At 28.2% G+C, this 15,464-nt stretch overlaps 1 protein-coding gene across 7 annotated transcripts in view; it reads right to left on the bottom strand.

Annotated features, from left to right (window-relative positions):
* Positions 1-15,464, bottom strand: part of LOC107444808 (uncharacterized) — a 36,758-nt gene that overhangs the window by 13,635 nt on the left and 7,659 nt on the right. For all 7 annotated transcript variants that reach the window (XM_071184455.2, XM_071184459.2, XM_071184461.2 and 4 more), the window contains exons 3-4: positions 14,870-15,006; positions 8,877-8,986 (exon numbers count right to left, since the gene is read on the bottom strand). In XM_071184455.2, the coding sequence (XP_071040556.2) occupies positions 8,877-8,986; positions 14,870-15,006 (247 nt within the window). The remainder of the gene's footprint in view (positions 1-8,876; positions 8,987-14,869; positions 15,007-15,464) is intronic.

Below are 15,464 nucleotides of genomic sequence, written 5' to 3'. Positions count from 1 at the left end.
TTTAAGTAATTTTTTACATTATTGAATTTATTACAATCGGAAATCTAATTTAAGGTGCCCATAAAGAATTAAATTACAAAGTAATTAAATTTGTTAGGCTATTTTTTACTTTATTTTAATTTATTAAAAACTTTTTAGATAAAACTTCTAATAACAGAGATGACAGTAGTCAGAAAGTAAAAAAAGAGGAAATCCAAGAATGAATGTGTGTGTGTATATATATATATATATATATATATATATATATATATATATATATATATATATATATATATATACAAATTATTTGACAAAAAAAGTGTGATTTTTAAACTTGTAAGCCATGCGATTATAAATCCCCATGATTATTTTTAAAATTGCATGAATATGAATCACATGCATGATTTTAAATTGAGAGAATATGAATCCCGATATGAGGCTTTTAAATCACGTGAATATGAAACTCTATATCGAATTTTAATAAATGCGAAAATGTAAATCATGATGCGTAATTTTTAGATCACGTAAATACGCATCACAATGCATAATTTTTAAATCGCGCGAATACAAATCACAATGTCTAATTTTTAAAGCACGTATAAATACGGAAATCGATGTTTGATATTACAACCGCAAAAACAAATCACGACATTGGATTTTAAGCTCGCGCGAATACAAATCGCTACATAGGGTTTTAAAAGCGAGTAAATACAAATCGCGATATTGGATTTCTAAATCTCGCAAATAAGAATCATAATGTATGATGTTTAAATAGCGTAAATAAGAATCGCAATGTGCAACTTTTAAATCAGGTAAATACGAAAATCAATTATTGATATTAAAATCGCGTGAATAAGAATCGAGATATTTACAGAGTTTGGACTTGGGATTTCTAAAAGGCTTGACTGTATTGTTTTTGTTTAAACATAATAAATAAAAATTTACAAGATTAATCGAATGAGCAAGTAAATATTTTCACTGCAAATCCACCTCGATTTATTATTATTTTTTTCGTTTGCTTTCACATCAGACAACAGGGTCACAACGTATGAATTGCGAAAATACGAGCTATCGGGCGGACGAATAAAAATACGGAAAACCTTATTTTTTGGTCATAAAAGCGGAGAAAATAGCTAAAATAAGTAAAAATCTGGAAGGGTTAGCAGCTAGGACGTAGTTTGAATTTTCTGTTTATCTTTGAAAATCGTAAATAAATATAATTATTTTATTTCAACAACTGAATTTTCAAAAAAAAAGAAAGAAAAAAAGCGGGATATTTATTAAAAAAAAAAACGAAACTCTTAGAGAATCGTAGTTTTTGATAAAAAGGCTGAAATTCGAGTAGCAAACGCAAAAAAATCTCATCCCTGTATGAAGGTCAACCAGTATTATCCCAAGGAAATGATTTTTAGAGAAACTTCAGAGGGAGGAATGAGGACTTAAATACTTTCTCTCCGCGGAAAATTAAATTCCTCATAAAATATTTTAACTTGTTCAAAAAAAACTTTCCGCGGAAATTAGCGGGAAAAATGGAAAAATCTGGAAAAAAAAAAAAAAAAAAAAAAAAAAAGCGGAAAGCCGCGAATCCGCGGAAGAATCACATCCCTGTAATAATTTAATGGGTTTTTATTACTGATTTTAAATTTTAGGGGTGATTGTGAGTCCAAGTCAAAATTCCGGAAAATTTCAATTAAAAAAAAAAAAAAAAACAGTTTAAATTGAAAAATTAGAAAAAAAAATGCAGACAAGTTTTTTTTCTTCCCTTTTCTCAATATTTTTTTTAGTTTACTTAAAGTAGATTTAAAATTTTACACACACTTATACCAATTACACATACCTATGATGACTCAGAGAAGTAATTAAAATTTACAAATATGTCTTTCTTTCTTGAATTTATGATTATAATAACTATTTACTGATAAAAAATTGAATATTAATCATGAATATAAGCTTATAAAGTATCTGGGTCTCCCTTACAAACAAATAAAATAGAGTTTTTAAGTTCCACCTTTGAAAATTTGATTTCCGGAAACTTCTGTGATCAATGATTTTTTTTAAACGGATCACTGTTAGCGAAAAATCCGGATTTTTCCCGGAGCACAATCAGCCCGGAAATTTATAAATCTTTAGTTGTTTTTAGATTTATAAATAAAATTATAACAAAACTTATTTTTCCTCGTTTGGATTTGGACATAAGTCAATCAACTTTGTTTATTTAAAAAAATTAGTAAGGTTTGCGACTTCTTTTTTTAATTAGCTCTTCGTTTTATTAAAGAGTATAATCGTGCTTTTTAATTTTCTTTCAATATTGTCAGTGAAATATATTATCGAATATTATAATTCTTTCGTTTTTATTTTTAGGAAATTAAACCTTACTTTTTTTTTGTTATGTTAAATAATAATGATAAATAATAGTGTTGTTTTAAAAGCGTTTCTTTTTAAAAAATTTATTTAGCACTTTGCTTTAAGCATACAAATAATTTTTAACGAACTTATTTTTTAAATTTTCTTTCTATATTGTTAGGTAAATATATTGATAAATTTCAATTTTAATTATTTTTTTTATAATTTATTTTTAAACTAAGAAATCTTTCGCTATTTGCGCGATCATTTTTAGAAAATATAACATTAACAGGGCTGCCACAGTAAAAAATGAACAAAAATAGTTGCTTTTAGTAGCCTCAAGCATGAAAATAGTTGCCTAAAACTATGAAAATAGTTGCCTGAACAGGAACAAAAATTTTTCAAAAATAGTAGCCAAATAACTAAAATTATAGCTTAATTGTCATATACCATTATTAGGACTGGGTGATGTCAGAAATTTTAAACAGTGATACATTGTCAGTTAAACATCACGATATAGTGATGTACCGCAATTTAGCATATGTTCAAAAATTACCTATGGGAAATTTTTAAGTCAATCAAAAATAAATAAAAAGGAATAAATCTAGTACAAAAGAAAATATTAATTCTAAACATATTCTACTATGACATCCATATCATTGCTTAATTTTTTCAATTAAATTAATAAAGAAGTCAAAGTAAAAGCAAACCCAAGCTTTACTTCATTTTTCTTAAATTAAAAATGACTTAAGATTTATTGGTTTAAAAATAATAATACTGTAACAAATTATTTTACATACATGCATTAAAAATTAAAAGAAGAAAAAAATTTTTTTTTTTTGCTTTTGAAACATCATTAGACCCTTTTTTATTTACTTATTTAAAATCATAAAAAGTAGTATTAACTAATGGTCGAATTCTGTACTTAATAAATGTAAAAATATTTTTACTTATTTATTATTATTTTCATTCTTGAAAATAAAATCGACTGAAGATTTATTTGTTTCAAAATGATACTGACTATCGAACAAATTATAAAGTATTGAAAGAATTTTAATAAAAATTTTAAAAAAATAAGTTAAGTACCAATGTTTAATTATTAAAAACGTCAAAACATTACTGAACTTTTTATTTAATTAAAAAAAAATTTGCTTTAAAACTTTGTTTTCATTTTCTCAAAAATAAAAGCAAATTAAATTAAGGTAGGCTTTGTTTTAATTTTTTTTATAATTAAAAACGAATAAGCATTTATTGGTTGAAAAACAATCAAAATTATATACTTAACTACATTCAATAAATTTAAAAAAATTAACTTTTTATAACAAAGTTAAATACAGAATACGATTAAATTGTATCGCTTAAAATAAAAAATAATTGAAAAAAATCAATGATTTGATCTGAGTTCAGAACGAAAATTTAAGATAACAGCGATTGTGCAACAGTCGCAAAGTAACAGTAGGTCTACTAAAAATAATTGACAAGAATCGTTAAGCCCAGACAGAAAAAAAATGGTATGAAATAATGCAGAACGAAACGATCGTTGTAAAAGTCTCACTAAAAATAATTTACAAGAAACCCGACAATTATTTCCGACGGAATGAAATGCACAACGATCGCAAAATGAATTACGTCCCATTGAAAATAATCTTCAAAAAACGCAAATCCCAAAGACAAAAATGGACATCAAGAAACTATGCATTGCGTTCTATATTACAACGCTGATCCTCGCACGAAATCGGGAGTTCTGATTCAATTCGCTCTTCGTCATTCAACATCATCTTAATAGCAAAATGCTATCTACATCTCTGCAGCTAGAGGAAATCAAAATCCTCTTCATTAGTGCGGTAACAGCGTTAGCCTAGTCAAGGATCCTTGCATATTAAATCGTTAAACCGTGATTGTAATCTAATTCCGGTGGCTTAAATCAGATTTCTGATGCATCGCCTAAAACGAAAGTCACTACATCGGCTTACTGATATATGCGTTAAATCGATATTTCGAGATACATCGATTTATCTCCCAGTCCTAACTATGCTCCAATTAAAAAAAAATTTTTTACAAATATAAAAGGTATACATATTAGAAAATAGATACCTAAATAAAAGTCAAACTACAATAAAATATAAATGTTAGTAGAAGGAAAAGACAATTAAAAATAACAAAACTGCCCCTCTGAGAGAACATATAACAAGTACTTTATTAAATCCATGGAAATTTAAATTTTTGGCTCTTTGGACATAAATGATTGTATAAAAGTTTGCTTTCTTTTATTAACGTTCTGAAAAGTAATGTTCATTTTTGCGAAAAAACTTCTCCAAGAGTAAAAAAAAGTCTCCTAATAGTCGCCTATTCCTGAAAATAGTTGCCTTTTCAGGCAAAAAAAGTCGCCATAGTCGCCTAAGGCCGAAAATAGTAGCAAATAGTTGCATTTTAGTAGCCTGTGGCAACCCTGCATTAATATCTTTCTTAAGCAAAACATATGTATCTTCTAATTCATAAATTGATTTAAATTAATCTGAGTATGAAGTTTTGATAGAAATCCGACTTTTTGTGCCTTACAAGTAAATGAAATTCAAAAATACAATATCGCAATACATCGCAACGCAAAACTGGCGATGTGTCACAATATAAAATTTCTTATATCGCCCAGTCCTATTAAAGATCTATTCTATTGAAAAATATCTGTAGTCTAGCTAAAATAATGAACCTATGGAAAAACTAACACCAATCTGAAAAGAAAATTATTTGTGTAATTAATGATGAAAAATGGTATAGGTTTCATATAAAAAACAGAATATAATTTGAAAATAAATCTATAATAAAAGTTATACTATAATAATGCAGAAAGTGATGCAGAGCTAGCTGAACAGAGCTGCTTAGGGCAACCATAAAGTTGTAAAAACCTGTCAGATCTTTATCATAAACACACATTTCAACTAATTTCTACCACTGTGATGCACTGACAGTATGGCCTTTAATTTGCTTTCTATATGCAAGAAGAAAATTTTATCAAATATTTTTCAAAATTAAATTATAAACAAAAAGTAATCCTGGGTTAAACTAGGTTTCAAATGTGTGATGTATGTGAGTGCATATAACGTTTTGTACCGTGATATCAGAAGAAACTTTTTTCAGTGGAAATGGGTGTTATAACCGGAGGCCGCTATATCGTGAATTTGTAAAACTATAGCAAATATTTAAGATGATACAAAAACCATCATTCTTTTATCTACTTCTTTCAAATATTTCTCAATTCTGTTCTAAGAATATGGCATCACACTAGTTAGGTTCAAGCATTTTAATTAAATAGCATAAGTTTATAGAACTGTAAAAATATAGAAAAATGGGAATTAGGGCTGGAAAAAAAAAAAAAAAAACCTTGCTTTTTAGAAAAGTCCAAACTGGATTTGTCGTATTGGTATTCTTTGGGTTTAATTAGGTGTCATATTTTTTTCTTAAGGGAGGGGGGGGGGGAGGATGAGGGGCAAATACATTCAGTGCTAGAAAAGAAAACATAAAGCCAAGCAAAACATTGCCAAATTTGAAACGCCACTGTTATGGCTGAATACACAAATTTATTTTCTAACTGCAAATGTAGAGCTTAATTGCTTTACATGACAATTTTATTTTTATTTATCATATTATTCAAATCATGGTAAAATTGACATAATCATTAAAAAACCACTTGAAAAAAAGTATAAATTTGGAATTAGGATTCATTAGGTCATTGTCAGGTTAGGTCATAGGTTATAAAACATGCAAAAAGCGGTTTGATTTGGTGAGAGTTGTATAAAGGCAGATTTTGGTAGTCTGCATGCACAATACAATGCCAAAAAGAACTAATTTAGAGGTTGGCGAATAAGGTAAAACTTTAACTTTTAAAAAGTTCTCAAATTGCAAAAAAAAAAAATAATAAATAAATGAAAATAAAGGTTGCAGTGAATAGTTACTTCAGGAACCCTGAACGCTATTGCTGTAAACAGCGCATTAGAAGACCAAAAAAAAATAATTCATCAAGACAAGAAAGACAAATCTGGAAATTTGCGTGTCACGGAAAGATGTCATCTACAGAAATTAAAAGTAAATGCAGTCAACATGCAGCAGCCGCATGGTTAGAAATTATTTAAGTAATAATAAATAGCAAAGGTAACATGAGCTTAAACCAGATAGTATTGAACACATGTTTATCTACATGTGGATTTGTTTGCTCCAAATTGAGAAATAGTTTCGTTATCAACTTAGTCAAGAAGCTTATTAAAGTTTATAAACATTTAAACAGTAAATCGGAACTAAAAGAGACTATTTCAGAACTTTTAGCTTAATGTGTTTTACTTCTATGTAAAAATATTTTCTATTATTTAAAATTTTATACATTTCTATACAGTAAAAATTTAAAAATTATTTTTTGGTTAACAACTATTATGAAAGTAATAAAGAGTATGAGCTTAAAAATGGTAAAATAATTTGAGAAAAATAATCAAAAATGGGTGGAATTACAATAACAGCAGCAGTATTAACAGGGAGAAAAAAAGTTAGCCATTGTTTTTTTTTTTTTTTAGCTTTACTTATCTCTTGCCAAAAAAAACCCCCCCAAAAAAAACACTAATTTAAATGTAGATTATTTGATTTTTTTTTGTTTCTTTTTTTTTTTTTTTTTTTGACAGATGGGTGGAAAGACAGCCTTTATAAAAAAAAGTACATACAATTTTCTAGCAAAAATATATGATTTTTGAATTTATTGAACTCTTTGTAAACAAATTTACAAAAGTTAAGAATACACACAGGAGACTCAGAGTTACACATGAGGATGTAATATATTTTTACTTATAATTCTCAATAATGAAAAGTAATCACTATTTTACTATCTTTTTGAGCATAGATTATGTCTTGTCTAGGACCTATGATCAGGTTATCTGCTACATTTTAGATTTTCAAATTCATGACTTTCCATGTCCAGGGTATCTGCTACATTTCAGATTTTCAAATTCATGACTAATTCCAAGAACTTTTCATGACTTAACGAACAAAAACAGAATAATACATTTAAAAAGCATTATAATAACATTAATCAAAATTATAGGTATAACCAAAACTGTTATACTCAACATCTTCATATTTATTGATTTTAAATTTAAAAAACAAAGTAAAGAGTTGAAGCAATAAAATAGCTGAGAAAATAATTTTTTCTTTTCTTTTTTTCTGCAGAATTATATTCTAAAGATACTTTTCTTGTTCATCAGAAAGGAAAGAAATACTCCTGATTTTTTTGTTCTCATTTTGGAATAAAAAAAAATTGCCAATGACTGGCTTGCTCCAACTACAATTTTAAATTGATAAAATAAAAAAAAAGATGAATAATAATAATTCTGAAGTTTAAAAGATACTTCCTTCTAGAAATGATGTTTTTTCTTTCATTTTTCGAAAGAACAGCATAATTTTTAAAGAAAATTATAAAAACTTCTTACATTTTAATAAAATATGACTCAGAGTGGGGATTGTGTTACAAATTCAGATATTCGGAACACCGTGAAATTGGGGAGGGAATCCATTTTAAAAATAAAATTATTCGGCGACCTAAATCCATGATTTTACGTGACTTTCCAGGTGCACGGATACCATGTATGATAACCTAACTATGATAGCATAACTATGATAAGAATAGATGGCCCTATAACTCATTCTTCATTTATAGAAAACTCAAGGTGTTTTACGTTCATTTAGTGATAACAGTAAAATAAATATAATAATCATATAACCATATAATAATTATGTAAGAAAAATAAATAAAATTATTTAATCTAAAAATAAACAAAAAGCTTTATTAATACTAGATGAAAGAAACATCAACATTTTCTCTTGTTAAATCAAAGTGGAGGATTCTTTTGAAGATTTTGTGGATGAACCTTTAAAACTAATACTTATCTTTAATTTTTATGCACATTTTTCTTTCAGATACATCAATTAAAACTAGTAGTAGAGAAACATCCTGTTTCTCACAATATGCATCGAATGGCAAAGACAGCCAACTACAAAAATGTCTTAAAAAGTTTGAAACAATGAATTTCGTAGGTAAGGTAATATGACTGTACTATGTATATAATTCATGAAAAGTCTCCAAGCTTGAACTATTGAATTGATCTTTACCGGAATAATTAAAATATAACTAAGTCAAATTATTCAATGTAAATTATTTCAATGTATGTATTGGAAAGAAGAAAACAAAAATGAGGGGGATGTTCTGAGCACACTCAAAAATTAGGAATATCTTTATCAGAATATCTTTTATCAGGAAAATCAGGGCAACCTCAAACCCTGTGAATAGAATAAATATACATAAATTCTCTCTTAGAACAATCTAATAAAGAACAAATAACTCTCAAGACTTTCTAATATTTGTTATATAACTCAAAATAGAAAACCTGATTTAATTATTTAACAAAAAAAAAAAAAAAAAAAAACATATCTAATAATTAAATAGATTTTTTTTAGCTCTTCTTTTAAGTGCAGCTTATAAATTAGTTAAAACCGATCGACACTTAGAAACAAGTACTTACATTGTTGAAGAAATTAGATGTCTCACATCAAGGTAATTTAAAGCAGCATCCAAATCACCTACCACTTTTTGTAAAGTTGAGGCCATGTCTTTAAGTTTTCTTTGCGCCATCTACCAAAAGCAAATATTATAAGCATCTGAAGTTTTGCACAATCTGTCAGTAAAAAAATTTCAAGTAGAATTATTTTTTAACTTTATACTACATTTTTTAATGCATGATTAATACTTACAACAGACAAAAAAAATCTCCAATTTTTTTTCCTGATTTTTATATTATAAATTACATAATTAAAGAATTGCATAATTTAATCACTATACTACACAAATTTTATAAATTTTTTAGGTTGGTCTTATTCAAATCAGGGTTGGGTTTTTGCCGTCAAAAACTGGTTTTTGACATGACAGTGGTAAAAACCGTGTTTTTACCGGTAAAAACTGTCAAAAACCTGTTTTCTTTAATTTATGGCATATAGCGGAAAATATATTATTTTCACATAATTGCCATTATAAATGAATGTTGTAAATGATTGCTATTGATTTTGCTACTACATACATGTATTATTCTTATAGAAGGATATACGTTCATATAGAAATATTGTAATATACTGAAAATAGTGATACTTACTTTTATCATTATAGCTTGATTTGCAAAGGATTCAAAATTTTGCACTTCTGAATTGTTAGAAATAAACAAACAAACAAAAAAGCTTGGAACTATTAATAAATTCAAGAACTAAAAAGAAGAATTTAAAATTTGGCATTTCTTAAATATTAGAAGTAAGCTAAACAAAACTTTCAAAACTTATAACTACTAACAAACTCTAAGTCAAGAATGACTTGACATTCTTCAGTAATGTAATATGCCAAACAAAATGATGCTTGGAAATGTTGAAAATTTTGTTTAGTATCCTAATATTTTACTTCAAATAGTATGATTTGATATAATCATGTTGGGAAAATGCAAGAATCTGTTCTTAAATATCTTTTAACAACTTTTATTCGAATTTTATTGCCCAAAAATGAATTAATTTTAAATTATAAGCAGTTAATCTCAAATAAAAATAAAATTTTACCAAAACTATGGGTTTTTGACAGTTTCTGACGTTTTTGACACAGGGTTTTTTGACATGACGGTAAAAACCATGGTATAAACCGGTAAAAACCGTCATGTGTCAAAAACCCTGATTCAAATACATAAAATATATAATTAAAAAAGAAAATGTTTTTACTAGACTAAAGCAAAATAAGCAATATTTTTTAATAAACTTTATTCTCTAATTTTCAATTTTTAATATGGTAAGACAGGTAACCAGACACATAGGAAACTTATTTTCAACACTAAGAAATTCTTTAGTCTGTTCTGATTAGCTTTTTTTCTATTAACTTTTCTTTTTAACAGTGTTTTTATTATGATAGCATTTTTATAAGAGCATGTGGGGAGAAACCATTAGACAATGTCAACCTTCATCTATCAAAAGGTACCTAAAGATTGAATCAAGTTACCATGTTTCATATACTAGTGAATTGATGTTTAATAACCGTAGTGGTAGTTATGCCACAACACTCCCCCACGAGAATTTTATCAGGGATAGAATTCGATGAACGGATACCACTAGTTGCTGTATTTGTGAAAGACCGGGAGAGCTGGATTAAGGTCACTGGGTTTTGATCTTGAACCATGAGAGCTATATTAAGTTCATGGTTGTGTGTGTGATCACTCCTGAGCTATTAGCAGTCAAGTGTGAGCAGAAACCAGTTGTGTGTAAATGAGACTGAGAATCAACAGCGTGAGGACGATGACACAGTCACAATTAGCAAGAAAACTATTCAATGTGGACCATCATATCTGTCAGTATATCACCAATGTGGGGAAAAACTATTAGACAATGTCAACCTTCATCTATCAAAAGGTACCTCAAGATTGAATCAGGTTAGCATGTCTTATATACTAGTGAATTGATGTTTAATAATCGTAGTGGTAGTTACGCCACAAGTATATATAATCAATGTTATTCTTTCATGGTCACTTTCTTCTAAAAATATGGCAATGTAAAAATGTTAAACCGAGATTTTTAGCATAAAAATCTTTCATATAAAAATGATTTTTGCTTTGGTTTCTATCTAGCCTTCTCTTTTTCAAAAATCTTTTGCTTTTTAGACATTTTCATTAAAACGCGGCAAATCAATTTCTATTAGATTTTATACTTTACTCTTTTATTTTTTGAAAATAGGGTAAATGAAAAACAGATGTTTAGCTTTGAAATTCTCTTTCAAAAATTTTGCTTTAAGATTCTGTGGGGAAATATCAGAGGTCTGTCCAGACATTTTGTGAAACGTTCGTTTTTGTAAAACTGTAAAAAAATTACTCGTAATTTGTGCACATAAGGTCCTGACATACAGGATCATGCTCAACATTGTAATATTAAAAAAATAAACCTCAATTGCTGCTACTAAATTAGAGATGCAACATACAAATATTTGGTATTTAGCTTATACTGCTGAATGCAGGATATTCATTTAGAACGAATAAAGGAAGAAGCATCTGTTGAAGACAAAACTTATTTCGTTTACATCTGGGTTTCTTTCCCCTCCTTTCTGGAAAGGGTTTATTCGATTAACAAAACAATAAAGATCAAATTTGTGAAGGGTCCGATTAAAAGATGAATTGTTTTGTGAAGGGTTCGTTAATGGACACAAATTTCTTCTAAACAGACCCCTGAATATATGCCCTCAAAAAGCAATATTTTGCTTTAAAAATTAAATATTCATATAAGCGATTTGAATTTCCCATATTGTCAGAAATAAATCTGGATATTTAAAAACCATGTGAAAATAAATATAAATAACTGCCGAAAATACAATCGAAACACTACATGGATAGTTATCGGCATAATGTAAGTGTGTCCAAATGTAATTATTTAAATGCACAATTTAAATTCTATGAGTAGAAATAATATTAACTGAGATATAACCGGAATTTTAAAAATTGTGTGGAATTCGGTTGCACTAGCAATAAAAAGTCAAAAAAACGATGAAATGATCACATGAAAAGTAAAAAATTTATTTGAGTTGCTAATTAAATTATATAAAATCGATATTTTTTTCTTTAAATGTGAAAATCTAGCAATAACAGTCTAAAGAACAATTGAAATAAGATATGGATTAACGAGAATATCAATGCAAAACAAGCATTTCAAAGAACGATTTCTTGAACCTGCAATTCGACTTACGCGTTCCGAAACAATATCAGTATATTTTAAAAATTCATGAGAATATAAATAATAACTGAGAAATGAAATTTGAATTCAAAAAAGCAAAGATTCATAGCAATTGCAAAAAAAAAAAAAAAACTAAAACACTACATATATCTATGATGGAATCAACACAAGCTGTGAGCGTAAAAGAGTAAACACAAAAGAGTGGTTTAAAATTTTCATGAGCATAATTCTGTAAAAATATATTGGATCGATTTCATTTTAACCAAATTTAAAAAAAAAAAAAAAGATCTAAAGATTCAGTCAAACTTTATTAAAAAGTAAAACATGGTTAAATTGAAAAATATACATGAATGAAAGAACACGATTTCTAGAAGGAAACTATTTTTTGCGAAAATGCAAATCATGATGCGTAATTTTTAGATCACAATACATAATTTTTTAATCGCGCGATATTACAACAGCAATAACAAATCCCGACATTGGATTTTAAGCTCGCGTGAATACAAATTGCTACATGGAGTTTTAAAAGCCCGTAAATACAAATCGCGATAATTGGTTCTTTAAATCTCGTACAACATTTAAATTGCCCGAATAAGAATTGCAACGTTCAACTTTAAAAGCAGGTAAATACGAAAATCGATGTTTGATAATAAAATCGCGTGAATAAAAATCGAGATATTTGCAGAGCCTGGACTTGGGATTTCTAAAAGGCTTGTTTGTATTGTTTTTGTTTAGACATAATAAATAAAAATTTACAAGATTAACTGAATGAGCAAATAAATATTTTCACTGCAAATCCACCTCTATTTCTTTTTTTATTTGTTTTCATGCCAGAATACAAGAAGCAGCGACATCTGAATTACGAAAATACGAGCTATCCCGCCGACGGATAAAAAATACGGAAAATCTTACTTTCTGTGCGTGAAATCGGAGAAAATAGCTAATATAAATAAAAATGCGGGAGGGTAAGCAGCTAGGAAGCAGTTCGAATTTTCTGTTCATCTTTGAAAATCGTAAATAAATATAATTATTTTACTTCAACAACTGAATTTCAAAAAAAAAAAAAAAAAAAAAGAGGGATATTTATTTAAAAAAAACTAAACTTTCAGAGAATCGGAGTTTTTGATAAAAAGGCTGAAATTCGAGACAAAAAAAATCTCATCCCTGTATAAAGGTTAACCAGTTTTATCCCAAGGAAATGATTTTTAGGAAAACTTCAGAGGGAGGAATAAGGACTTTAATAATTTCGCTCATCGGATAATTAAATTCCTCATAAAATATTTTACTTTGTGCAAAAAAAAATTTCAGCAGAAATTAGCGGGGAAAATAAAAAAAAATTTGAAAGAAAAAAAAAGAGCAGAAATCCGCGAATCCGAGGAAGAATCTCATCCCTGTATTATATTATATTACTTCCCTTCAATAAGTTAATGCAAATTGTATAAAAAGTATCAAATATTCATTAATATATGTAATTATTATGTCAGTGTTTTCACTGCAGCGCGAGAATCTTGCATATTTTTTCTTTTCTCGCAATAAAAAATTATTAATGCGAGAAGTTCGCTTACTCTATTAATCAATTTCAAAATGTGCGAATTTTTGAAAAAATTTCATCTTTTGCCATTTTGAATAAAATTCGCCTCACTTTTCTTCCTTGATCCTTCATTATTTTGAACATCGGTCCTTGTTATCCAGCTTCCCTATTTACCAGTATTGTTCAGAACCGGAGTGAACAGCAGAACACCCCCCTGAACCCCTTTCAGAACACATTTCTCTGCAACCACATGTTCACTGTAGGTAAGGTTTCTTCATGTAAGATGTTTACATTTTTTGTGCATGAATGTAAGATGGACAAATACCTTGTTAAGGCGACATCTTCTACTCCGTAATGGACAAATAAAAATGAAACAAATACGGATATTTTTCAGCCAAATAAATGTAATAGCTGATGAAAAAGTAGATATAGAACATTTTCCATATGATGATACAGCAAAAAATATTCAATTAGAAGATGTTAAAAATGTACTATAATTAAAGAAATAATCTTTTTCCAAGTCTATTCGTGTTTTTTTAATTTTTAGAAATCTCACTTAACTTTTTGAAATCTCACCTTGTTTTTGAGAAAGGGTGAGAAATTCTCCATTTTTTTTTGTAATGAAAACACTGTATGTGTTTAATGGTTACACATATAGATCTTGTACCTTTTACCAATGTTCAAGGTTTTGGACACTTTAAGACAGTTTAGGACAGTAAAACTCACATGTCCCATTCAAAACTCCAATCCTGGTTGAAACTGAATCATGTCTGTTAAAAGTTGGATATTGGGAGGAAATTTTAATTTCAGTGTAAACTCATTTTCAAGTTAACGACTTTCGTTTGTGAATATCAATTGGTACAGTTTGTCTACGGTAAGAACTCCCCCGCCACAAAATCGGAGGCCGTCTGCTGCTATGTGAACAAGAATGGCGTATTTCAGAGAGGGTAGATTCTCATGACTAACACAATAGACCAAAGAAAAAGATTCCCTTTCTCTCGCTGACCTGAGCCAAAACCTGTCCTAAGCGGTGACCCCACACCCCTACTAGTTATACCGCGTTACCATAGTCATAGCCACGGGTCCAGACGAATGGTTGGGGGAGTTCTAACTTTTGACAAACTATAAATGAATCACAGGTGTGCCAATTCTTCTTACAAATGTCAAGAATATCTTTAAATAATTTATCTAAGAAAAAACCAAGAACTCTTTAAAAAAAAAAAAAAATTTAAGCATGTAACTTACACAAACTTGAGTACTGGCTACGTTATAACTTTGGATCATTCTAGTGTTGTTAGCTATTATGGTCCTACATTCTACAAGTTCAGCTGTCAATGCTCTATTATTCTGCAACAATTCCTTCGTGCGACGGCTGTTTGAACCTAAACATAAGAAAAAACAAACCACAGTATGCTTTAATAAGACAGTATTACATTAGTCCGATCAAATTCTTAAATAAAAATCTGTTTGAAAATGTAGCATAAAAGCAATATATAAAAGTACAATTTGGGAATGCATTAAAGCAGCAAATACATTTATAATAAAATTAGATAATAATAATACAAAAGAACAATGAATGCAACACAGCACTTCTTCAAGGGACACCTAATATTTTCAGCTCCAAATTAAAAGTCACCAAACCATTAAAATGCAGTACACAGACATCTTTTTTAATTATTGATAGATTAATACCTTGAAAAAAGAATTCAAACACATTCACTTTTATTAACATCTAAATGTTATTTCAATGACTGTAAAAAACAATTTCCCCCTTAGATAGTCTGTATATATAAAAATTAAATTTTTAGCATTATTTACATTAATGTCATTATTTAGCAGT

This window comes from Parasteatoda tepidariorum, chromosome 10, assembly GCF_982258835.1.
Source record: "Parasteatoda tepidariorum strain Cologne lab strain chromosome 10, Ptep-v5.0, whole genome shotgun sequence".
NCBI lineage: Eukaryota > Metazoa > Arthropoda > Arachnida > Araneae > Theridiidae > Parasteatoda > Parasteatoda tepidariorum.
Note: the sequence above shows the minus strand (reverse complement) of the source record. Positions and strands in the feature narration are given on the sequence as shown.